At 30.8% G+C, this 25,463-nt stretch overlaps 2 protein-coding genes across 3 annotated transcripts; one reads left to right on the plus strand and one right to left on the minus strand.

Annotated features, from left to right (window-relative positions):
- Positions 1–1,003: 1,003 nt before the first annotated feature.
- LOC139483121 (succinate-semialdehyde dehydrogenase, mitochondrial-like) lies at positions 1,004–24,160 on the minus strand. Of its 2 annotated transcripts, none has more exons than XM_071267161.1 (12): positions 23,935–24,160; positions 18,514–18,685; positions 17,595–17,716; positions 16,901–16,984; positions 15,463–15,633; positions 14,461–14,577; positions 13,740–13,883; positions 8,364–8,507; positions 6,667–6,825; positions 5,791–5,954; positions 4,245–4,303; positions 1,004–1,689 (listed from the first exon to the last, which is right to left on the minus strand). In XM_071267161.1, exons 2-12 carry the CDS (start codon positions 18,674–18,676, stop codon positions 1,484–1,486), a joined length of 1,533 nt encoding a protein of 510 aa, XP_071123262.1. In that variant the 5' UTR covers positions 18,677–18,685; positions 23,935–24,160; the 3' UTR covers positions 1,004–1,483. The 2 variants fall into 2 exon arrangements, with proteins under 2 accessions (XP_071123262.1, XP_071123258.1); XM_071267157.1 differs by lacking the exon at positions 23,935–24,160 and adding an exon at positions 21,830–22,008.
- Positions 10,949–12,366, plus strand: LOC139483133 (homeobox protein ceh-20-like). The gene is made up of 2 exons (XM_071267171.1): positions 10,949–11,669; positions 11,909–12,366. The coding sequence occupies exons 1-2, from the start codon at positions 11,022–11,024 to the stop codon at positions 12,251–12,253; spliced, it is 993 nt and encodes a 330-aa protein (XP_071123272.1). The 5' UTR covers positions 10,949–11,021; the 3' UTR covers positions 12,254–12,366.
- Positions 24,161–25,463: the final 1,303 nt, after the last annotated feature.

Here is a 25,463-nt window from a genome sequence, read left to right on the forward strand (position 1 = left end):
ATTAGTGGGGGCTGCTTCTCTTTTAAGATAGTACTCAACAGTTAGAAAATAAATTTAAAATTGTCCCACAATCTTCTTATCCTGGATTTCTTATACATAAAAGCAAATTGCAACTGTTTCTGTCATACAAATGCATATGTTTGTAATTAGTATCTCCCATATATTTGATTTTCAAGTTAAAATGGTTAAAATCAAATCCTTTTTTGTATATCCATGGCAAAACTGCATTAATTTACCTTAAAATATTGCAAAAAGGGCATGAACATTCACATATCCCTCAAAAATTTGGTTCAAATTAGAATTCTACTCCCTTTGAGTAATACCTTTTCTGAAACTGTTGACATTTATCTTTCAAATGGTCAAAATAAAATTGTGTTCAAAGTGCATGCAACAAATTGATGTGATAATTTCTGGACCAATATCTGGAATGGATATCAAAATATGGAATATCATACAGAAAAAAACATAAAACAACCTACATTACACAATCTTAATGTTCATAATAATCCACTGACGGCTATTTTAATCGTCAGTAGTAGTATCCAAAAATGAATTTAATTGCACACTAGCTTTCATATTTGAAAAATTCACTGTGGCTAATATGCATAACTACACACCTATATTTGGAGTGCTACCTAAGCACTTGACATTTGGCATCTAGGAGTAAGAGCAGACTGGTTGATTCATATTCAGAATAATGTTAATATTTTTCAATTGACTTTCAACACCGACTCATTATCTTCATTATCATCATCTATGTTCAAAGGGGCATAACTCACAAAAACTCATCGACCATCAAACATCAAAAACTTCTTCCTGGCGTCATATTTGAACATGATGATCAATTTTTTGCCATGTTTAAGGGTTAATTGAGGGAAGAAAGAAATTTGTTGATAGATAAATAGAGACATTGACTAACAGAAAATGCCATCAAACTTTATTGTAAAAAAAGCCATTTGGATTCTATCATCATGCATCGAAAAGCTGAAGAAAAACAAAGAAATCTGCTTATTATATTTATTATCTTTAACAATCAATATCCATAACATAGATAATATATATTAAAAATTATTTGTAACAACCTTTATAAAAGAGATAGAAGTTCAATAATATGTCCATAATATAATGGCTTCTAAATGATTTGTCCATGATTAACTAAGTCTGTGGGTTTCTAAAGGGTACTTTAATACTGACGGTTTTAGAAAATCTAAATATACAAAATTAATTTGTATATTATCTCTTTCACTCTTCTCAAAAACAATTCTGTCTATTAATTTATAATTCATTCATCTATTACAGATTTTTTTTTTAAATCTATGTAAAACAATGTCTAAAAGTTATAAAGATGTCAAATAAAAATAAAATACTTTCAAATAAATCTGTGTTTAACTCTTGGTTAGGATTTTTTTTAGAGGCATGTAATAAACAGTGTCAGCCTACCGTAAGAAACATACCAGTTATTCATTGAAATCATTGAAAAAATCTACATTCCTCCTAAACAGACATATTTGATTTCTAAATATTCATTCAGTCCATATTTACTGCCTTCTGACCCAAGACCTGATTCCTTCCAGCCCCCAAATGGAGCCTCTGTCATTGAAAACAATCCTTCATTGACACCAATAAGTCCATACTCTAATTTCTCAGCCATCCTCCAGACCTGACTGATATTCTGTGAAAAGAAGTATCCTGAAACAGAAAATAATGATGTGACGATGAACTTTGAGCTGCTTGTAAAAGACCAGAAATTCTGCAGTGATGTTACATGTATTATCATATTTTTTCAAAATCATATCTCTTTCAACCGTGATACCATTATAAACCTGAGAACTCTAGCATTTTTTGAATTACAGTAAATTTTGCATGAAGGTTCTAATCTAAGCAACTTCAAATAAAGAAATGATCTTTGAGCTGTTGATGAATCATGCTAATTGACAAAGTCCACATTAATTATAAGTGACCTTGATTAAATTTTTGATAAAGTTTTGGTCAAGTTTAGCTTTATGGTCCAGATCTAAGAAAGTACAAACCAGTTGAGGTTTTTTAGTGAGTATGGTCAACACTAAATAAGTTAACCTAAACCTTCATGATTCACATAAAAAAAGGAAAAGGACAGGGGATACATTGTTGTTTATAATGACTCCATTTCATTATTTTACTGATATTGAATCTGTATGATAAAAAAAGTATGACAATATTTTCTATGAAGTTGGAATTTCAAACTGTTTATTTTCTGTTGAAATCCTATACTTTCCAGGTGCGTATCTCCCTATACGCTAACACGCAGTTGCGTGCACATCGATTCGGCATGCCAAAAAAAAAAAATGGCAAAATAAAAATTTATAGATTGAATGTTAAAGGAAACACCTATGTTGCCACTTTTTTAATTGATGAAATATCATTAAATAACAGCATTTGGTTTCAAAATAAAAGTGTTATTGGAGATTATGACAAAATCGGACAGTAACTTGTATCTTTTACACTGAGATTTGAATTTGTAATACTCAGTCTAAGACATGTAGTTTTTGGAGCACATTTTACAGTGTACGGTTCATCAGTTTGGAATGAGACGTACCAATCGGCATTAGAATTATCAGAACCCTTCGATATCGTTGAAAATATGCCGAGACTACCAGAGCCAATCACCCTGCAAATGTAAATGCTCTTTTGTTCCGACGTTGGAAAGTTCCCGGCGGGAAGAACTAACTAGCCAAAAAGTTCCGGAGGAACTTAATAACTAGTTACTTTGTTCTTCCTCTGGTTTAAAAGTTCCACCGGAACAAAGTGACTAGTTGAAAAGTTCCAACGGAACATATCAACTAGTTAGAAAGTTCCTTTTTGCCAAATTAGTCAAAACCGGAACTAACGAACTAGCCAAAAAGTTCCAGCGGAACTTATCAACCAGTCACAAAGTTCCATTTGGAGAATTGATGCAAAGACTACCAGAGCCAATCACCCTGCAAATGTAAATGCTCTTTTGTTCCGACGTTGGAAAGTTCCGGGCGGGAAGAACTAACTAGCCAAAAAGTTCCGGAGGAACTTAATAACTAGTTACTTTGTTCTTCCTCTGGTTTAAAAGTTCCACCGGAACAAAGTGACTAGTTGAAAAGTTCCAACGGAACATATCAACTAGTTAGAAAGTTCCTTTTTGCCAAATTAGTCAAAACCGGAACTAACGAACTAGCCAAAAAGTTCCAGCGGAACTTATCAACCAGTCACAAAGTTCCATTTGGAGAATTGATGCAAAGTAAAAGCGTAACATATTATATTTGAAGCTTTCAAAGGGGAACCAAGATACTGATTACAAAAGTCAAAAGGAACTTATCAACTAGTCACAAAGTTCGTCTTTGGCAAATTAGTCAAAACTGGAACTAACAAACTAGCCCAAAAGTTCCTCCTCATGTGGGTACCTTTAAAAATATCAATTTCAGATTAATGTATAACAATGAATTACAACTTATTCCGTTATGAAGGCAATATTCTGACCAAATTAACTAGTTGTTCTGTTCCGCCAGAACTATTCAACTAGATACATTGTTCCGGGACTTTTAAACTAGCTACTTTTTTCCAGAACTCTTTGACTGCACTCGGAATAAAACAACTAGTTGGAAAGTTCCATCGAAACGAAATAACTAGTTGAAAAGTTCCGCCGGAACAAAGTAACTGACGGAACATACTGGCTGTTACACTAACACGCCAAAACAGTATTGGAAAGTCTCATTATTTTTTGCGTATGTTGAAAACAAATGTACGATCAACAATGAACGACGACAGTTACTAGCATTACTGCATATTCATCGGCATTTCAGTGTGAATATTGACAATTAAAGTAATAGAGAAGTTTGTTTCTGCCTAGACCCGAAGAGCAGATTTTGGACAATTTTGAGTAAATTCAGGCTGTATCACAAATATGTGTTGTTTGTGTATTACTCTATTCAGAAGATTTATTAATATTTTTATAAATTTTTTATAAGTCCTATCTACATATAGCTCCTCTTTTAACCGTCCTATGACTGAAAACCGGAAAAGAAAACATTTTTCTGCATAAAAGGGTCCCAAAATTTTTTCACCTTGCTCAGCTCGGCGGTAGTTGCTTGCACATCATTTCTTTCTAGCTATGCCCCTGCTTTCTATTACTTATACTCAAATATCTATATGTTGTCCAAAATTTCCAACAATATATATTATTTCTATTCAAAATCTTTGTTTTAAAGAAACTCTTTAGCTAATTTAAGTAAATATACCTGCTAAACCAGCAGTTGTTGTGTTAGCTATTTTAATAACTTCTTCCTCTGTTTTAAATCTGAAAAAGAATGCAGAAGTACATTGGGCTATTAAATATAAAACCTTTTACAAAATTTTGGAAAAAAAGTTTTTTTTAAATTCTTTATTTGATGATGATGGTGATATATTAGTGTTAAATGTCCAGTGGCAAGTATTTAATGCATATAGGGATGTGAACATTTCAATAAATATTTAAAATGGACCCTGCTTTGTACTAGACAGATAATCTAAGCCAGTTCGTTTCGCATGCAAGATCACAAGGTAATAGTCTGTAGGAAGATATGTCACCTTATCCTATCACATATTCTGTGCTCTTACTTCTGAAGGCCCAATCCTAAGCATAGAATCAACTAGTACCTATTTTCAAGTTTTCACATTTCTTATTGGAGGAGAATAATAACAGATAAATGTACATAATACACTATTATCTTGAATTATGTAAATGGAACAGTGTTTCTATTACTGTACTGTACTTCAGTTCATATTATATGACAATGAAATAAAATGCTTAAAACTTATGGCAATATCAGGGTTATAGCAACATCCACTTTTAAAATGCAAGATTCTATTCAAATCATCTATAAAAAAAATCTTTTCCATTCAAGATGGATTGAATAATCTTAATCGTTTTATATATATTTCTGATTTACTGTAGAAACATTAATTTTAGTGGGGTTAAAATTTCGTGGTTTTGTCTCTCTATAAGATTTCATGGGGATTTAATTTCATGGTTTCCTTAAATGTAAGTGGTATTATATGAATGTTAAATTTTCTTGGGGTTTTTAATTTCATGGATATACTCTTTCCACGAAATATACGAAATTAAATCATCCACGAAAATTTCTGCTTTTACAGTATTAATTTTGTAGTGAATCAAGGGAGGCAATTCCTATTCCTTGAAAATTATAATGGTGTAACACTTTGAATTTAAAAAAAATATTGCTATATAAAAAAGAAGATGTGGTATGATTGCCAATGAGACAACTATCAACAAAAGACCAAAATGACACAGACATTAACAACTATAGGTCACTGTACGGCCTTCAACAATGAGCAAAGCCCATACCGCATAGTCAGCTATAAAAGGCCCCGATAAGACAATGTAAAACAATTCAAACAAGAAAACTAACAGCCTCATTTATGTCCAAAAAAAAAAAATGAACGAAAAACAAATATGTAACACATAAACAAACGACAACCACTGAATATACAGACTCCTGACTTGGGACAGGCACATTCATAAATAATGTGGCGGGGTTAAACATGTCTAAATACATGTAATTGCAAAAATTGCAACCGTAAGATTTCACAAACATAAAATAAACTCAACTTTTAATAGCTATATTTTTGCACCATTTGTTGTGTATTTTTCATTTTAACTTTTAACTTTCTAACATTATTTTTTATAAAGGTTTTAAATTCCCATACAGAGCACATAATATAATTTATAAAGTTTGTCATATCAGAACTATTGTTATGTAACTCATAATATATCTAAAAACCTACTTGTGTACTGCAGCAATGGGACCAAATATTTCCTCTTTGGCACATTTCATATCTAAGGTAACATCTTGCAGAAGAGTTGGGGCATAAAAGTTACCTCCCTTTTTCTGACCACCAAGCACTAACTTGGCCCCCTTTTGGATTGCATCTTGGACATGACCATCAACCTGTAATATATTTTGTAATGTTTACTAAATAATGTTAGCAGATTTTGATTTTTTTTTTTTACAAAACTAAATAATGTATTAGTTTTTATAATGATTTCCATATCAAAAGCTGTAACATGGTTATTGAGTTCTTGATAGTTATTTCTCCTGAACAGAAAATAAAGCCTTGAAAATCTGTGTTATTTTTTTTTTATATAAAACTCATTCAAATCCTTTTTCACAAGAAGTAATCTCCTTATTGATTAACAGTTGAACTTTAAATAAGTCAAAGGTTTTAGCAACTTGACATAACTATTAGACTCATCCAAGGTCATGAGTTCATCGTGTTGTGCAATTGAAAATAAATTTTCACGAGTCTGTCAATTATCAATAGATTTTTACTTTGGATACATACTATTTAGTGATTATATTAAAAAGAGCTTCTGTCCAATTTTCATATAATTGATGACAAAAAAACTTTACCGTAGACTGAAGATATAATGTTATTGACATTGACAAAATGCAGCATTGCTACATCCTACTTCTGTAACAAAATGTCTCAGACATGACAAAAATGAATAGCAGGTATCCCAGTCTCATACAATTTTATGTTTTTAAGAATGCATTGTGATGTCACAATTTCCACTGAAAATCATGCATGGTACGCATTCATATGACATAGGAAAACATATGATCTGACCATACACATAAAAGGCTATTTTAAAACATATACCTTTTCCACTGCATTAGAATTTATCAATGGACCTTGAGTTGTACCCGATTCAAATCCATCACCCATTTTGAGATCTCTGGACATCACTTCTGCAAGCTTTTGTATATATTTTGGGTAAATACCTTCTTGAACTAGAATTCTATTGGCACATACACAGGTCTGAAAAAATATTATTTTTTTCATTTTTATAAAAACATATATACAAAGAATATTCAAGGATTAAAAAAAATAACTCATAAATTTAAAAACTTTTTTTTTTTAATATGACAAAAAGTTAAATGAAAATTGAGAAAATGGTAACTGCACAAATGTTTCATGGATGTGGATCAGAACCTAGATTTTTTTGTCACCAGACTAATAACATTTCATAAACTAAAACATTGTTGATGCCAAACAGCTTGCCAAAGTCTGACTTTTTGATTTTGTCGAGGGGAGACCAAAATCTTATTTCTATTTTATTTTTAAAGAAGGAGTTGATGGTCAATGAGAATCAGCATATATTTAGGCCTTTATTAAGCAATAAATGATAGAATTTGTTGGAAGACTTCACTTGTTTTATTGATTCATCCTGCACATGTTCCTTACAAGTTCAGTAAAATGCCATTTATCATTGATTACTGAGGATTTCTACTGGTGAACATCAGAGACGCTTTAATTGTGTTGTGCTATACATGTGAGATCTTCTTTCATGAAATACTACCAGGAAAATTCAAGATGAAGAATAGCTATAAAATCGTCATTTTTATTTTTTGGATACATTGTTTCTTTTATCAATTTCTTTCTTATACAGTTTTGAATGAATTAAAAAAGTAAAGGACAAATTGAGAGATATACAAATGGAAAGTTATAAAAATGCTATCAAAAGTACCATGGTAAAATGGTTTCGCAAATTAGAATTGGATTTTGATGGGCAAACACTGTTCACATGGTTTAATTTTCTCGCTTAAATTGTCCATGATTCTGATTTTCCTTAAGGAAACGGGTACAAAAATTTCAGCAAAAAAATAAACATTTGTTTTTTCACTACAAATTTTATTTATTACACTATTTGTTGTTACTTTATGATATGGTACAAAATTCAACCAACACAATCGATTTTGTTGGGCCCCAGATGACTTTTAAAATGTTTCTATCATTGAAAAAACTCCAAATTATCTCCCTTTGGTGCAAAAATGCCATTTTTTGGCATAAAAATTGAAATATCTTTTTTAACACATCGGTGACCTATATTTTTTATTGTTGTTTTCAAAAAATCTGTACATAAACTAAATAATTGTACAATTTAAGCGATTTCTGTAATTAGGTTATTTTTTTTATTTCGATATTACCTCTATTTTTCCTATTAGTTCAACAGAAAAAAAGGACATTAACAAAAATGTATGCTTCTTTCGGAGGCATATTGTGAGCTAAAATTAACAGTGACCCCACTTTTTTATTTCCTTTTTTTCTATTAAGTATATGATAAAGTTCATTTATGAAAAAATATAGCGTAATCCTATATTAAAAAAAAAAGATTTATACCCGCCAGCCTCCTTAAGAATCAAATTTATGCATTATGATATTTCTTGACCTTTATCTTTTTTGTAAATAATAAACGAAAATAAATTCTGAGAAAGATTTTCGTCTACACATTTTTAATAGTATAAAAGTCTATTTAGAACAATGCTTTTTTATAAGTGATAGATTAATTGTACTACCTGTCCTGAGCATCTGAATTTAGAGACCATAGTTCCATTGACTGCCTGGTCTAGATCAGCACTGTCAAACACAATGAATGGGGCATTTCCTCCTAATTCCATTGAAACTTTCTTTACTGTAGAGGCTGACTGCTGGAGTAAAATCTAAAAAAAGAATTTTTAGTTTCATTAGTCTTCTTGTGAATTGTGTATGATATCTATCTATTTCAATCACACCTTAAAATACTATGATGAAATGATCAATATTGCATAACTGTCATCATTTTTGTAGGGAAAAATCTTTAATAAATCCACTCCTTTGTCAAATTTATTTTTATATATGAAAATAAATGAATCCTTAATTTTTTTTAAATAGATTTGTAGTTCAGGAAAAAAATTGAAGGATTCTAAATTTCAAGTTTTCTAATATTTTCTTCCAAGTTTAAATATCTAAAGGAATCAGCCTAAAGTTAGTTGACAAATATTTCATGAAAATAAAATTTTAATAATAGAAAAATATTTTGGTCTGGGAATAAAATTCCACTTTCTTCTATTTCATCATTCATATTTACATATCATAAGGAGGATAAAAAAATAATTTGGAAAATACTTATCATAAGGAGGATGAAAAATAATTTGGAAAATGGTTTATCAATATTTCACATAATCATCATAATTGTTGATTTTTTTTAAAAGAAAATTATTTGAAGTATCTCCTTATGCTTTGATATTAAAAAAGATTTTTTCTTGATAAAAATTTAGTAATCATTTTAGAAAACATTTCTTCTATGATCCAATTATGATCAATAAAATGTTTAATCACAATGATCAAAGGAGTAATCAAAATTAAGTGATTACTTCTAACATTGGTAATCATTTATGAAAACAGTTCATCTAAAAATCCAATAATCACTGTTTAATCACAGAGATCAAAACATTAGTCAATATGTGATTAATCATTGTTTGAAAACAATCCATCTAATGATATAATAATCATTGCTAATCTGTTTAATCTCTCAGATCAAAAGATTAATCAATACTTGGTGATTAATCATTGTTTGAAAACAGTTCATCTAATGATATAATAATCATTGCTAATCTGTTTATTCTCTCAGATCAAAAGATTAATCAATACTTAGTGATTAATCATTGTTTGAAAACAATCCATCTAATGATATAATAATCATTGCTAATCTGTTTATTCTCTCAGATCAAAAGATTAATCAATACTTAGTGATTAATCATTGTTTGAAAACAGTTCATCTAATGATTCAATAATCATTGTTAATATGTTTAATCACCAAGATCAAAAGAATGATTAACAAATAATCACAAGGTATTTAGAACAAATTACATAATGATTTGTTTATGAATTAAAATAAAAATAAAAATATACTTGTATCTAATAATAAGTTTAATAAATCAAATTATTTTATCATCATATCTTATAAAATAAAATATGTATTTAACCCACTCTTTAGTGAATTTTATGAATTTGCATATACAATGTATCTTATAAAATAAAATATGTATTTAACCCACTCCTTAATGAATTTTATGAATTTGCATATATTCAAACTAATTTTTGTTCCTGGAATATTTAAACCATTAACTATGATACAAAACCCATGGTTACAACAAAAGATTTCCCAAAAATTGGTTTAAAAGTTGAATATTGTGAGAAAAATTAGTGGCAATGATGAGGAAACATCTACTTATAATTGAGACTTCTCAAATTCGTAACTGAAATGCGTCTGAATTTAGTTACCCAATATGCATATTTTATATTAAAATTAAGGACAGATAAGACTTCATTTTTTTGGCAAAATAAATTGTGAATTTACACTGAAACCAGTTTTCAGAAAGGTCTGAAATATGTCTTAAAACCTTGAAAACATATGCACATAATATTTGAAATGTAGAATTACACATCCAAACCTGTCAGTGGTTTCTTACAGTAAACTAATTTTCTTACCATAAATATGATTCTATGTATTCATATTTCATAATCTATGGTTGTTCAAACAATTGTATAGAAAAGTTTGAAAATAAGTCTTTGTTGTGTCTTTAAAATGAAAAATCTACAATCAAAGCAAACTTTATTGATTTAAAAACTCAAACATTCCATCCTTTACCACAGAATTATTGTAAAAGTATGTTTTAAACATTTTGTACTTCCTTTTACCTTAAAAAAAATATTTTGCCTTTTATAAATTACTAATAAACTGTTCTTCTTTCTTTCTTTTATTTAGATTTTTTCCCTTTTAAGCAGTTGCATTCACATTATTATAAAATGGTAATAAGAATATATATTGACAAATATTCTTTCTTTAAATTTCACAAATAAAATAGAAAAATCTTGTAATTCATTATCATTTTTTATTAATTATTGTTAATGATTTATTGTTAAAATCTTTATCACTGTGATTATTTGATTAAACCATGGTAGCTTGTGCTTATCACATCGAACAACAGAAGCCTACCTCACAGCCAATGAAAATGCATGAATAAAGTTCACCAGTATTTTCAACCAATGGCTATCCAGTGTTTTCACCACAAGCCAAACATGGCACATGTGACACCATATTTAAGAAATTCACTTTGGAGACAAATCATTATTCACTTATCAACTACCAATCCTGATCAATCATTACTTATTAGTTATCAATCATTGTAATCATGGCTGATTTCCTTGACTTCCTGTTGTCTTCACCTACCAAGTCACCACTACCCATAGAGATCACATCTACTACTACACTAGAGGACATCATTGCTGCTACTATCCAACCAGAGACCACCATCTCAGATGTCACTACTCAACCAGAACCAACTACTTCTACCATTACTACTGCTGATACTACCACCAGTGAAGATGATGATGAGGCTCTAGCTGCTGCTATCCTTGAGGAAGCAACAGCTCTAGAGCCTGAGACAGAAACTCGCCTTGCTGACTCACTCTTTGATCTTCTTGGATCACCACCACCAGAGCAACTACTCACCAACAACTCAGCAGTCCTAGAACTTCAGTCACTACTCAAAAGAGAACTCAAACAGCAAACCATACCAGAGACTCTGATGAACCTACTACACAAACCCAAGACCAGTGTATTCACCAGAGAGCAACAACTTCAACGTCAGTTTACCAAACTCGAAGTCAGCAACCCAACTCAGGTGTCTCAGCTCTCCAGCTTCTTCAAGTACCAGTCTGCTGTCATCGAGACAGAGCGTTACCAGTCACTTCACCAGAATGCTACCAAACCACATCTACGAGTATCCATCAACGACCACTTTGATGAGCAACTACACAAGGCTATAGATAGGGTTGAGGTAATACATTAAATAAATTAAAAAAATAATGGTTCCTTAATTTTGAATTGAAGAGTAATATACAAATAAAAGAATAAAAAAAGAAATAAAGTTATTATGGCTAAAAAATAATTGACTTCAGATTTTTTATTCAAATGAAACATAAAGATGATGTCTGTGTATTTCATATGCTTTGTTGCAATTAATCTATATTTGTATATGTATTTATATATTTATTAAATTTCTTTTTTATTTTACAGCTCAGTGTTATGAACCTCCAGCAATCAGTCACTGACCAGACCAGTACCTACACTACTACCAAGATGTCATCTACCAGACCATACAACGTCCGCACTCGTCCACAACTCTCACGTAGATCCATACAGCTGATGGAAGAATGGTACCACTGCAACATAGACCACCCATACCCAGACTCAACCATCATCCAATCCTTTGCACAACAGGGTAACATCAGAGAAGAACAGGTCAAGAAGTGGTTTGCCAACAAACGTAGCCGTACTCACAACACTCACTCCCGTACAGCCATTACCTCTCGTAAGATGTCATCTCGCTACAACAGGAACTCTCACTACCAACCTTACTGAATATCTGCATTGATGTGAATTTGTTTCTTCTAAGTGCTATGAACTTTGTTTATTTGCTAAGTGCTACTTATTTGTCTGTGTCATGTGTGTGCTATGAACTTAAAGTTGTTAAATGAAAGTGCTTCAATATTTATTGCTAAAACTGTTTTATTATGTATTTATATTGTTATTAATGTTTTAATATGTCATACCCTAATAAAAACTTATAATTCTATTACTTCTTACTTATTTTTAACTTAAAGAATATAAAAAACAAACAAACAAAAAAGTGGTCACAAACAACAAGATAAAAAATACAAACAAGTAAATATATTATAAACAGCTATTGATTCAGAAGTGGTAACAATCAACAAAAAAAATGATTTACCTAATGTAAAAAGTATGAAAATTCTTGAAAATATTTTATCCCATTCATATTCCAAATTAAATTATTAGAGCGATGTCCTTAAATTCTTCAAAGTACACTTCAAATATCATTATACATATAATAGATAAACAAAACTCATGTTAAATAGTTGAAATAGCTGATTTGTTTAAGCATTTCCCAGAGAATTTATGATATGATCAAATTCTACAAATGTTCCTCTTCAAACTTGGTCTTGTTTTGTAGCTCTTCCATTTGTGCACAAATTTTGAATGAAGTTGTAAATTTTATAAAATCTAATATGAGTTAGAGTGAACAACATTTCTAAATTTAAATTGTTTGAAGAAAACCAATCAGAAGTAATCAAAGGAAACCAAATTTATGATTTTATTTTTAGACAGACATATTCAAGAAATCAACAATTTGCACTTAAGGAGGCTCGCAGGTATAAAATTTTCATAAGAAAACATTTATTTTTCATTACAAGTTTTATTTATTACCTTTAGTAGATGTAACTTTATCATATGGTACAAAAATCTTTCCAAAAAATCAATTCGTGTTGGCCCCAGGTGACTTTTAAAATGTAGATATCATTGAAAAAGCTCCAAATTATCTCCCTTTGGTGCAAAATGCCATTTTTTGACATTAAAATTGAAATATCTTTTTTAACTCATCTGTGACCTATATTTTTTATTGTTGTTTTAAAATAAGCTGTTCATCAACTAAATAATTGTACAATTTAAGCGATTTCTGTAATTTAGTTCTTTTTTTATTTCGATATTACATTTTTTGTACCTCTATTTCTCCTATTAGTTCAACAACAAAAAATTAACAAAAATGTATGCTTCTTTCAATGGTAGATTGTGAGCGTAAATGAACGGTGACCCCATTTTTTTATTTCATTTTTCTATTAAGTATAAGATAAAGTTCATTTATAGAAAAAAATAGCGAAATCCTATATTAAATTAAAAATTTGATTTAGACCCCCAAGCCCTCTTAAGGATAAAATATTAAGTGTTCCAATATCTTTTGACAGAGACATATATAACATGGATTGGGTAATATAAATTATAAAAACAGTGAGATCATTTCAATTGACTATGGTATAAATATAGATACTACCTTGCCTACAACAGTAGAACCAGTAAAGGAGATCTTTTTGACCATTGGATTTTCACATAACATCTTGCCCACTTCTGCTGCATTGGATCTTGAGCATGTGACTATATTCAACACCCCTGGAGGCAGACCAGCCTTCTCAGCTAGCTAAAATGAACAGGATAGGAATACATTTATTAAATGAAAATGATGTGAGATATGAAATTTAAAAAAAAGAAGATGTGGTTTGATTGCCAATGAGACAACTCTCCACAAGAGACCAAAATGACACAGAAATTAAGAACTATAGGTTTTTATAGGTAAAAAATCCTTCAAGAGTGCTGTCCTTAAAACTAGTTCTTCTCTAAAATGGAAGAAAAATAACCCTTCTTGGTAGATTATAAATCTCAATATTTAAACTTTCAACCTAATTTCACTGATACTTTCTTTTGAGTTTAGTCCTTACTAGTTTATTTAGCGATATTCAAATTTTACATGTACATGTAGTTTAATAAGTAAAGATCCAAGTGACTGTTTGTATTCACGTTATTTTTCTACTCATGAAAGTCACGAAAACTGGTTTACAGTGCTTAGTTATGTGATGTCTTTAGGGTTTCTTCCTCTTTTTAGGTTTCTCTTTAACCAATGAGTTTGGATTGTGTTTAAGGTATCTTCAGTCTCTTTATAATTTATGTTTTAATTAACCATTTCCAGTATCACATTTTAATAACATTCTATACAATACCTCACACAATGCCAAAGCAGAATATGGTGTATCTTCGGCTGGTTTGAGAACCACAGTACATCCTGCAGCTATAGCAGCACAAGCTTTCCTGGTTATCATGGCATTAGGGAAATTCCACTGTAAAACGTATTATGTTTAAAATAATAACTTTTATACACCAATTAAAATAAATCAACAGATTTTCATTCAGCCCGCCCTCTTGAATCATTGACCCCATTTTTTTTTTAATTTTGAAAATTTACAATTTACAGATTTTGTTCAATTTTATAACCGTAACTGCTGATAACTTGGTTCCATTAAAAATTTCCTGTTGCAAATCTTGATTTTCATATTTCTTAAATGAGTAATTTAAGCAAAACAATGAAGTTTTCATAGTTTGTCCGGTATGATGACAACTTTATATCCAGAAACCAAATGCTTTGCAGGGCCTAGCTTTATACGACCGCAGAGGTTGAACCCTGAACAGTTGGGGCAAGTATGGACACAACATTCAAGTTTGATACAGCTAAGAATTAAAGGAACACTAGTATGTTCGTTGATATTCAATTTTGTGGTTTTGCCGAGTTCTGCATACAAGCCTATAGAAAAATTGTCATTTGTTGAACATTTAATTTCGTGATATACCTGTACCCAAAAAATCAACGAAAGTTTGTATCCATAGAATAATAATGAATCCACAGTTCCTCAAAGTTTGCTGGCAAGTTCTTCTTTGCTGTTTTATTTTAGAATTTTTCAATATAATATCCACCTATCACAGAATCAAATACTGTGGATTCATCTATATTCGTGAGTACCATTTTTTGTCGATTTAGGAAAACTTGCATTTTAGTGGCTATCTAATTTAGTTGTTTTAGCCTGTATAAATTCCTTAACAGAATTCCTAATTTGTTGAACACTTAAATCTGTGGTTCCCCTGTACCAACAAAATCCACAAGAATTGTTATCCACCGAATATTAATGATTACACAGTAAGATTTCATCTTTCTAAGAATATTGACTCACAGGTGTAATCATACCAGCTACACCAATTGGTTGTTTGAAAACAAGGATCTTCTTTGATTTAGCAGGTGATGGAATAATATCCCCATAAACTCTCCTGGCTTCCTCAGCAAACCATTCCATAAAGGATGTACCATACATTACTTCACCTGTAGCCTCAGCTAAAGGTTTTCCCTGTAACACAGATATAAAATGTTTTCGAAGGTTGGCGCCTGTTAAAAATGCCTGATTATTAGCATCGTTATTGTGTATGAGTTTCATGACTTAAGGTTGATACAAACTTAAGTTAAAGAACAGAAACACCAGATTTAGCATTTTTTTTCATTTTAAAGTGACATAACTTGTTAAAGTGAAGCCACCCATTGAATTTCAAACTTGATCTGTGTTGTGTGGTAATGAGCATTGCGTATAAGTTTAATAACATTTGTTTGAGGAAAATTAAAGTCATAATACCGAAACAAAAACTTTCCAATCTTTAATGTTTATAAAGTGGCAGAACTCATGAACAGTAAATTTACACCATCCAATTTTGAACTTGATCTGTGTTTCATGGTTATATGCATTGTGTATAACTTTTATACAATTTGGTTGGGGCAAACTAAAGTAATAGAACAGAAATGAAAAATTTAGTAAATTTTATGTTTATAAAGGGTAATGACTCATGAACAATTAAAGTGAAGACACCCAATTTTGAATTTGATCTGTGTTTTGTGAAAACATGCATTGTGCTTAAGCTTTATGATATTTGGTAAGGCAAACTTGTATTTTCAATTGTTCAAATGTTCCTCCAGATCATTACAATTTCCTGAAATAAAGTTTAATATTAATCAGTTAGTTTTAAAATAAAGTTACAGAAAGGAAACTAATTTTGGGAATGTTCTGGAAAGATAGACGGACAGATAGGACAGACAAGACAGACAGACATGGGTAACACATATTACCACCCTCTGCAATGGTGGGGGCATAAAAATAAAAATTGAATCTGATTTTGAATAGGACAATACTCTTTATTTTTTAAAAGATTTTCAGTATTGAGATTTTTTATGGTTGATTACAATATAGCCTCCCTTCTAGAGTGAAAGTATTATATCAATTAAAAAATCTGAACATTGACATTTTAATTCTCTCAAGTTTTCCTTACATTTAATACTTTTTAATATTCAAAGTATGTATGCCATATGGAAAATGTTGATTTTACCACTTTGTTTTAAATAGAATTTTGCAGATGTGTAGGGATATCAGAAAAATTCCTTATAATGTATAAAATTTATGATTTTGGTTCAGTGCATGCAGATGTATAAAGCATTGATCCCAAGAAATAGCACCCAATCAGAATTACCATTTAGGTACAGTGAGTTCAAAAAAGGCTGCCATTCTCTTATAACTTATTGGAGAGAGAATATGAATTATGATCTAAATCACATTTTATTTAAAATCTTACATTTTCAAGCGTTAGCAACTTTGCCAGTTCATCTTTATTCTGCATACAGAGCTCGCTCCATTTTCTCAATATGACACTTCTTTCCTGAAATTGTGATAAAGAAAAATTATCTGACAAAAATAGTGCAGCAGTAATTTGCAAACTTATAGCGGCAAAATAACTTTACTTTGGTGATAATTTGTATTTGCATTACTGACCATTAAGATTCTGTCTTTAGGCTTCACCATTCATCCATACTATTCTTCAATTACTTAAATTTTAACTTTTAGTGTTAACTTGAATGGAAAAATGAGAACAAAATGTACTGTTATTTGCACTGTCAAAGATCACTATGAATAGAAGTAAACTCTGTATGTGTTATACAGTTGATTCATTTATATTTTCTGTGATTGTGGAAAACCTGCATTTTCGTCGATATTAGATTTTTATGGTTTGAAAAAACTTAAAGATTGAAAATATGTATTTCGTTGAACATTTGAAATCGTAGTTACCTATACTCTGGAAATCCATGAAAAGTTATGCATCCATGGTAAGTATTAAAACTTTCAGCATAAAACTATTTGTAGTTTATTATTAAGTGTCAAATATGTTCATGGTTCATTATTTTATAAACATGTAGTATTATATTTACAAATAAAGTTTCATTTTGCAGTACTATCAAAAATTACTAGACTATTTTTACAAATATCTATACCTTGGCAGATGTTTCCTTCCATGATTCAAAAGCAGTCTGAGCATATTGTATAGCATTCTGTGTGTCTGTAGCATCCATGTCTGGTACAACACCAATCTTTTTACCATTGGAAGGATTGATCACTGAAAATTGTAAAACAGAAGCTCTAGATAATATTGATTTTGATTTCTGAATTACAAGGGGCAAAAAAAAAAATCTTTCGTAACTAATTCTTTAAACCTTAATCATGTTAATTAACATAATTGATCCTCATACATGTCATAGTGTATCTTTTATCTTAAATGAAAACATTCATTTTTTTTCATCTATCAACATAAGATTTACCTGGATTAAAAATTGAGCATATAAAGTCAAAATGCTAGCAATTGTCACAAATCAGGAAAACTGAAGTTGATATTAAAGAAAATCTGATAGGACAAAGTTGCATTTTAGCAAGTCAAGATTTATTAAAAACTTAAGCAGTCAAAATGTAGATACTGTTAACCAACTTACTTTCATTGATACTTTTTTGCGTTATGTCTTTCTTGCTCATTTCATAGCGATTTATTTTACGTGATTTTCAAATTTATTTGATGTAGTTAAATAAGGAAAGATCCAAGTTTTACATGTTCGCCATGATTTATATTGATGCTATTTTATCTGGTGGCAAAATTTTATTCACTAACAAAAATAAGTTGCAGTTACAATTGTCTTTTAAAGGGAAGATTATGAACTTGAATTGTTTTTGGATATTTGATTACGAACAATAACGGACAGAGAGATGCAGTCAAGTAAACCAAATATGTTAAATGTTAAAATCAGAAATAACTATGTGTACCTATGAATATCAAAATACTTGTTTTTTATCAATCCTTGGTGTCCCACACTAAAAGACAAAAAGGATTATAATTTGTGTTGCCCTAACATGAATTTTACCAACCATCAAATGTTTTGCCACTTGCAGCCTCTGTCCATTTTCCATTTACGTATGCCTTTTCATGGAGAAATCGTACACTGGTTGGAGCTGCCATTTTTATATACCAAGGAATGCTATTCTTTTTAATCAACAAATGAACTTTGGATCCAGCTGCTCTTAAAGTCATACAAATAGCCTGGAAAATAAAAGTCTTATAAATAGCCTGGAACAATAAAAGTCATATAAATTGCCTAGAAAAATAAACAGGTTTTCACATTTTTGATGCTTCGATGAATGCAATTTATATCTGTTCATCTAACATAATAATTACTTAATAGGAACTTAGCTTTTCCTCAAATGTGACCTACTGATTTAGAATTATCACCACATTTTATCAGACATGTGACACTCTGAGTTGTCAAGCCACAACTGGTGAATTGGAAATTTTCAGCTGGAGTTTGGGCCTCATAACTGGAGATTTTTTATCGACCTTTTTATTGACGTACGCAATGAATTTGTTGTGTGTTTAAACTTCATATCTTCCTTTTTTTGTTAATAGAAGAACAATCCCATACCTTTAAACACCTGCATATCCATTTTTACTTGATAAAAATAGAAGATAAGTTTTTTTTTCAAATATTTATTCATTATGTATAATTCACGATAAAGTGATCAGGCATCATCATGATCATACATAGTTGGCAAAAGTACCTCTGATTAAGCTACATTGTCAACTTTGGTACCACTACTGAACATGCTTGTAACAGAAGGTGTTAACTTGAGAGAGTTGTAGGCTTGCTGGTGGGTAGCTGTCAAGTCATTAGGGCCACCATAGTCAGCTTTGGATGAAGTGTGGTAGGCAGAGTTGCATTTGGCTAGATACTTGGTCTGCTGGGGTATTTGGTGATGAAATACAGGTTGCATTTTGTCAAATTCTAAAATTTTAGAATTGTCCAAGACAACTATACTTATATAGGTATTCCATTGGCTTGGATAGAAAACAAGACATATAATTCATATTTGAGTTGATTTCATTTGTCTTTCAGGTTCAGTAAATGTTCCACGTTTTTAACAGCATCAAATTAAAATGTTTTTTTATACAATTTGTACAATTTAATCCTTTGTCAGTATTTCACTTCAAAGTCTTTTAATCAACCAGGCTTGTGTCTTAAACCAGCTTGTTGATCACCAGGTAATTGCAAAATTTTCAAAAAGGGGAAGATTTCAAATTTTAACCCGAGGGAAGGAAGAGGGTCTGAAAAGCAGGATATTTTGACTCAGGCCGGAAGAATCACATGTATGTTTTATTGACATTACTACATCATTACACAACAGATGTCAGGTGTGTGGCAGGATCTGCTTAGCCTTCTGTAGCACCTATGATCATTCCTGGATTTTGAATCAGTTTGTTATGCTCAGTATTTGGTTTTTGATGTCATGGTTTTATGTTTGTCTTTTGGTAATATTTACCCATTGTCATGATTGTATGATTTATTTATTTTTATGCCCCACCTATGACAGTAGAGGGGAATTATGTTTTCTGGTCTGTACGTAGAGGAATTATGTTTTCTGGTCTGTACGTCCGTTCGTCTGTCTGTCTGTTCGTTCATCAGTCTGTACATACATTCATCCGTTTGTCAAGCTTCAGATTAAAAAAAGGTTTTTTTGGTGGTTTTTGATGAGTTGAAGTCTAATCAACTTGAAACTTAGTACACATGTTCCTTATGATATGATCTTTCTAATTGTAATGCCAAATAAGAGTTTTGACCCCAATTTCAAGGTCCACTGAACATAGAAAATGATAGTGCGAGTTGGGCATCCGTGTACTGGGGACACATTCTTGTTTACTTTGAGAATCTTCTGTATCTCTTTTACTATTGTTTCAAAGTACAAAACCTGTTTCCTATTAGACAATCCTGCAGACTGAGACATTTTACTTTTTACTCACTAATTCAAAAGCAACCATTCATCATTATCAACATTTTCACAAAAAAAAAAATATTGTTTTACAAGCATGATAATATAAGATTATTACATGGCATTTTTCATATCGCATGTATAATCAGCCCTAGGTTCAATATCAGCCCAAGAGCCGCATGGCTGATAAAACATGCAATATGAAAACTGACATGTTATGAACTTTTTATCATATGCTTCAACAGATTCATATATTGATCCTTTTACGTGGTTCCCAAAAAGAAGTTCAAAGAGTGAAAAGTTCATGGACGTCGGACCCCAAATTTAGTACATTCGATATGAAATCTTTGTAGCATTTGTTTCAACAGAGAAGAAAAACATTTTGATATTGACAAATCGACAAAAAAAATAATTCAACAATATACATAATGAACACTTTTTGGAAAAGTCAACTTTTTTTTTAAAAGTATATGACTTTCTAAATTATGTTTGAAACTTTTAAAAAAGTCATTAATTTTATCTAATAATTTGTGTTTTTTTATTATTTTACACAATATACTTTCCAGTATCCAAATAATTGTTTTGTACAATACTCATATACTTTGTAATGTTTTTTACTGAAAATGTAGCATTGAGGTGTATTTTCCCGAATTTGCAGAGTATCACCCGAATGCCATGCGATAACGTTACAGAAAGGCATGTGATAACAATTGAACCATGTGATAAACTTTTCATATCAACCCGCAGAGCACCAATTCGAAAAATATGGAATTTACGTAAATTATAATGCCATTATCATATAGTAAAATTCATATGTTATTTAGTCCAAGTATATGATAATATTTGATAAGATATAATTGCTAAACATGCTAAATAGAAATGTTTCTCATATGAAAGGACTGGATGCACCAAATAATTATGACGTCTTGAAAGGCTATTATAATTTTTTTCTTTGACGCCTTACTTCGACGTAAGGCGTCAAAGAAAAAAATTATAATAGCCTTTCAAGACGTCATAATTATTTGGACTAGCATGGTGCATGCACAGGGGCTAGTTTAGTGAGTCAGTTAATTGTATACAGTAAAACCTCTTCTGAACCACTAAGTTTACCCTAAGCAAACCCCTTTGATGCATGCTTTTAAATGATTGCAACATTAAGAAATAATACTTGTGATTTGTGTCAATTTTATTCATGTTATTTGGAGAATAATTTTAACGAAAGTTTTTTTAAATTTTTTTAAATTAACTTGAAAATTTCTCAATCAGGTTGGATACGATCATCTAATATACTAACGGGTATAATTTATGAGGGTTTCCCTTAGTCTTACAATATATAGGAACTTGGGGGCATAATTTTCTATTTTCTGTTTCACCAGGAGCGGTACAAAAGAAGGGAATTTATAGTTGAATGCGTTATTATTACCATATTGGTGTCATTAAAATAGTAGCTCTAATGTGTTTCTGATTAGATTTCATATGATGCTTCAACTGTCAAGCATTATCTTATATATATCGTTTACTCTTGAAAATGTTGCAACTTTTTTCATCAAAACGAAAATTGGTCCAGAGTTATCTGTCTTGTTCAAACCTAAGAGAAAATAATTCGGTTGTGGAAACGACGTGTCTCCGAAGTATGGTTAATTTGTGCTTGCTGATTAATATATTAATGTCTATTATTCAACTGAAATTATTAAGCAAATTTGTCTATAAAATTATCTATTTGCGAAACAAAGAAGAGAACAATTTTGTAGATAGCAAGTACAGAGACTTTAACAAACATTAAAGTAAAAATCGACAATAATGATATGTCACGTAAAATCGGTTATTGCATGGTCTCCTTACCTCAGTTCTAATGACTCTTGAATATTAAGAACAAAATGTTCTATAAATCTATTTAAAGAATTATTATATCTTTGAAAATAACACTACATATGTCTCTTTGTCTCAGTTATTTTACTTAGTGTTGAATATTTCATTCGGTTTTCTCATGGAAGGACTAATAACTTGAAGGGCCGTCTATTTATTAACATTTTTTTTAAAAATGTAATAATCATGAGGACACATTTAAATAAACTTAGTTTTAAAGAAAACTCATAGCTTGGAGGAACTTTTTTGGAAAACAAAAGCAAAGACTTGAATATCACATGTGCTATATACAATTTTTTTTAAAGCAATGTGCAAATTGCCAGTATAAAACTATAAGACTAGATATGGACTCAACTTCTGAGGGCCCTCATGGGGTTTTTGATTATGTGATTACTTGGCCGTTTTTTTAATGATTATTTGATTATTAAGCCAAATATTTCATGATTATTTGATTACCTAGGACTGTATTTTTAGTTTATGATTATTTGATTACTAAAGATAAGCAAATATTTAATGATTATGTGATTATATTGGCAAAAAAATGGTGATTATGTGATTACTAGGACCCCCCCCCATGAGGGGCCTCACTTCTATTCAATATTAATGTTCAAACACTAGGACAAACCTAGAACTGCTAGTAACAAGAGTACAGAGGTTTCGACACATATCACATTTACGGCAGCTACTGTACTTCAAAATCAAAATTTAACTGATGCTGACAATAAACTTTCCCTAGACTGAATTTATCAGTTGTTGCATCACCGAATGGGTTTTGCATGTCCTTCCAATAAGTATTTACGAACTGACATACAATATTTCATTCATATCTACTAAGATTGCCGTCAACAGCAAAGCTGGTTTAGGAAGGAATTATTTTGTTGAAGCTTTTGCAAAATTTTAAAGATTTTATTTTTGGGGCATTCAAAAAATAAATTCTACAAACTTTTACAACATTTCCATACTGACCCTTTGAGTTATGCTTATAGAATACATGTAGTATGTATAGCCCTTCTTTTAACATCAATCGCCCAAAACAATGACAAGAACAATACATACACGTGTAAAGAGGATAACATGATATATGTTTCGAAGTGCATCAAACCGTTTTTGTTCATTATTAATTTAAAAGTTGGGATACACTTGTATTGGTAATAACAACAAACTCCTCCGTTTTTATGTTAGTTTTTTTTCAAGACAACTAACATCAGACACGAGAAAGTTACGACATAATCATTTTCTCAAGGTTAAGATCACTTTAAACTTGTACGACAAGATATATAGTAACACAAATATGCAAAGTATAGGTTGAAGTGATTGCTTTTACAAAGATAATAGATTTTATGATTTATCTGTACAGACCACAATATGTGACCTGATTCCGTTACTGTAGACCCAGTAAAGGACGCTTTAGGTAATACATAATCAAACCTTGATTAATAAATTAAATATCACACTTATTACCACAAAAAAATCCGTGAAAAATCAATGGTACTGAATAAAATAAAAGTATCATGCACATCTTAGTTCATCTAATTTTTTTCTCATCTTTTACATACAATACTTCGTAAAATTGGATCATAAATATGACAATGGTTATACATATTTGACAAACACCTTAATTTTGTTTAAATGCAAACACCGATGGGAGACATGCTTTCTTACCTTAAACTAGGACATACATGTACTGTTAACTGATAAAAACTTGACTGTGTAGATTTATATGTCCTTCAATCTTTACCTCAAACACTAGATTTATTCAAGTACACATTATTCCGTACAGGTAGTATTGTAGGTAACAGATCAACTGGTCCCTTTGATAGCATCTGAATAATTTTTATGGAATAGAAAAAAAAAATCTGGTTTTGTCGTTAGAATTAAAAATGCAACTAAATAAAGTTACGTAATAAACAGAATACTTATAATATTTTGATACTCAACCTATTTTTACACAAAACAATATGCATTTAGATAAGAAAATAAATATTCTTAGAATATCTCTAAACATAAGATTTTTTTTCTTATCACAGACAAATATTAGTCATATATACGTAGTGGTTTATGATATAAGAGTAAAAGTTACATTATTAATTAAATACTGAATAAATAACACCGATTTAGGATGAGCACACGTTTTAATGGTGCACTATACACGATTCATGATTAGCGCACAACGAATGCACGTTATACTTCTTGTGTCCGAATCGCACCTCAGGATCCAACTGCACCAACAGAACGCTCAAAGTAAAATATTCGACAGCAGGATCGATAAATACCGAGTCACGTCAAAAGGCCTACGACAAAAAGAACCATTATAGCACAAAGACAAATACAATTGTATAGAAATGCTGTAAAGTAAATTAAACTGAGATTCAAAGATTCTAAAACTCAAGGCCATCTTAAATCTTGTATTATTTTTGAAGCACTGATTTTTTTTTGTACTAGCTATATAGGTCTTAACACTTTCAGGTGAGTTTTTTTAGATAAAAGGCCGCTGACGTTCTTTGACTTAACCTGGCTCACTAATTTATTGCTCATGCAGACACCGATGCCTTAAAGAAGCATATTCAATCCTAGCTAGTTTCAATCTAAGTATCCAATGCCTTAATTCTAACAAATTGAGTATGGAACTCGTCTTGGTACATGTTAAATTAAGAAGCGAAATATACATATGACATGTTTGATTTAGAGTTATTGTCCTTTGTACACTATCTTCCTCAACGCCGTTTTCAGCATCAATTTAGGATCTTTAGCAAAGGTCACGCATGACATTATGGTGGCCAGTTAAGGCCATTTCGCGTTTTCGCCTTTCATAATATATAGGTCGAAAACGCGAATACGCGAAATCGCGAAGTCGAAACGCGAAAACAAGAAGTCGAAAAGTCGAAAACGCGAAAAGGCGAAGTCAAAAACGCGAAAAGTTTTCGCGTTTTCGACTTTTGGACTTCACGTTTTCGCGTTTTCGATTTCGCCTTTTCGCGTTTTCGACTTCGCGATTTCGCGATTTCGCGTTTTCGCCCTATAGAATATGAAAGGCGAAAACGCGAAAACGCGAAATGGCCTTAACCGGCCACCACATGACATAGATAATTCTATATCAAAAATAGACTACAGATGTATACATATGAATAGACATAGGACAAAGATTTTTTTTATACTATCTATTTGTGATATGAAAGTGTAAGCTTAAGAAT

Source organism: Mytilus edulis, chromosome 1 (genome assembly GCF_963676685.1).
Source record: "Mytilus edulis chromosome 1, xbMytEdul2.2, whole genome shotgun sequence".
NCBI classification, from domain to species: domain Eukaryota; kingdom Metazoa; phylum Mollusca; class Bivalvia; order Mytilida; family Mytilidae; genus Mytilus; species Mytilus edulis.

Bases quoted from the DNA above. Each gene is read 5' to 3' on its own strand.
- LOC139483133 (XM_071267171.1), top strand. From the start codon at position 11,022: ATGGCTGATTTCCTTGACTTCCTGTTGTCTTCACCTACCAAGTCACCA. The intron at 11,670-11,908 runs GTAATACATTAA...TTTATTTTACAG, and splicing joins AGGCTATAGATAGGGTTGAG to CTCAGTGTTATGAACCTCCA.
- LOC139483121 (XM_071267157.1), bottom strand. The intron at 17,717-18,513 runs GTTGGTAAAATT...TACAATTTTCAG, and splicing joins AAGTGGCAAAACATTTGATG to TGATCAATCCTTCCAATGGT. The intron at 15,634-16,900 runs GTAAGATTTTAA...TCTGTGTTACAG, and splicing joins AGTTGCTAACGCTTGAAAAT to GGAAAACCTTTAGCTGAGGC.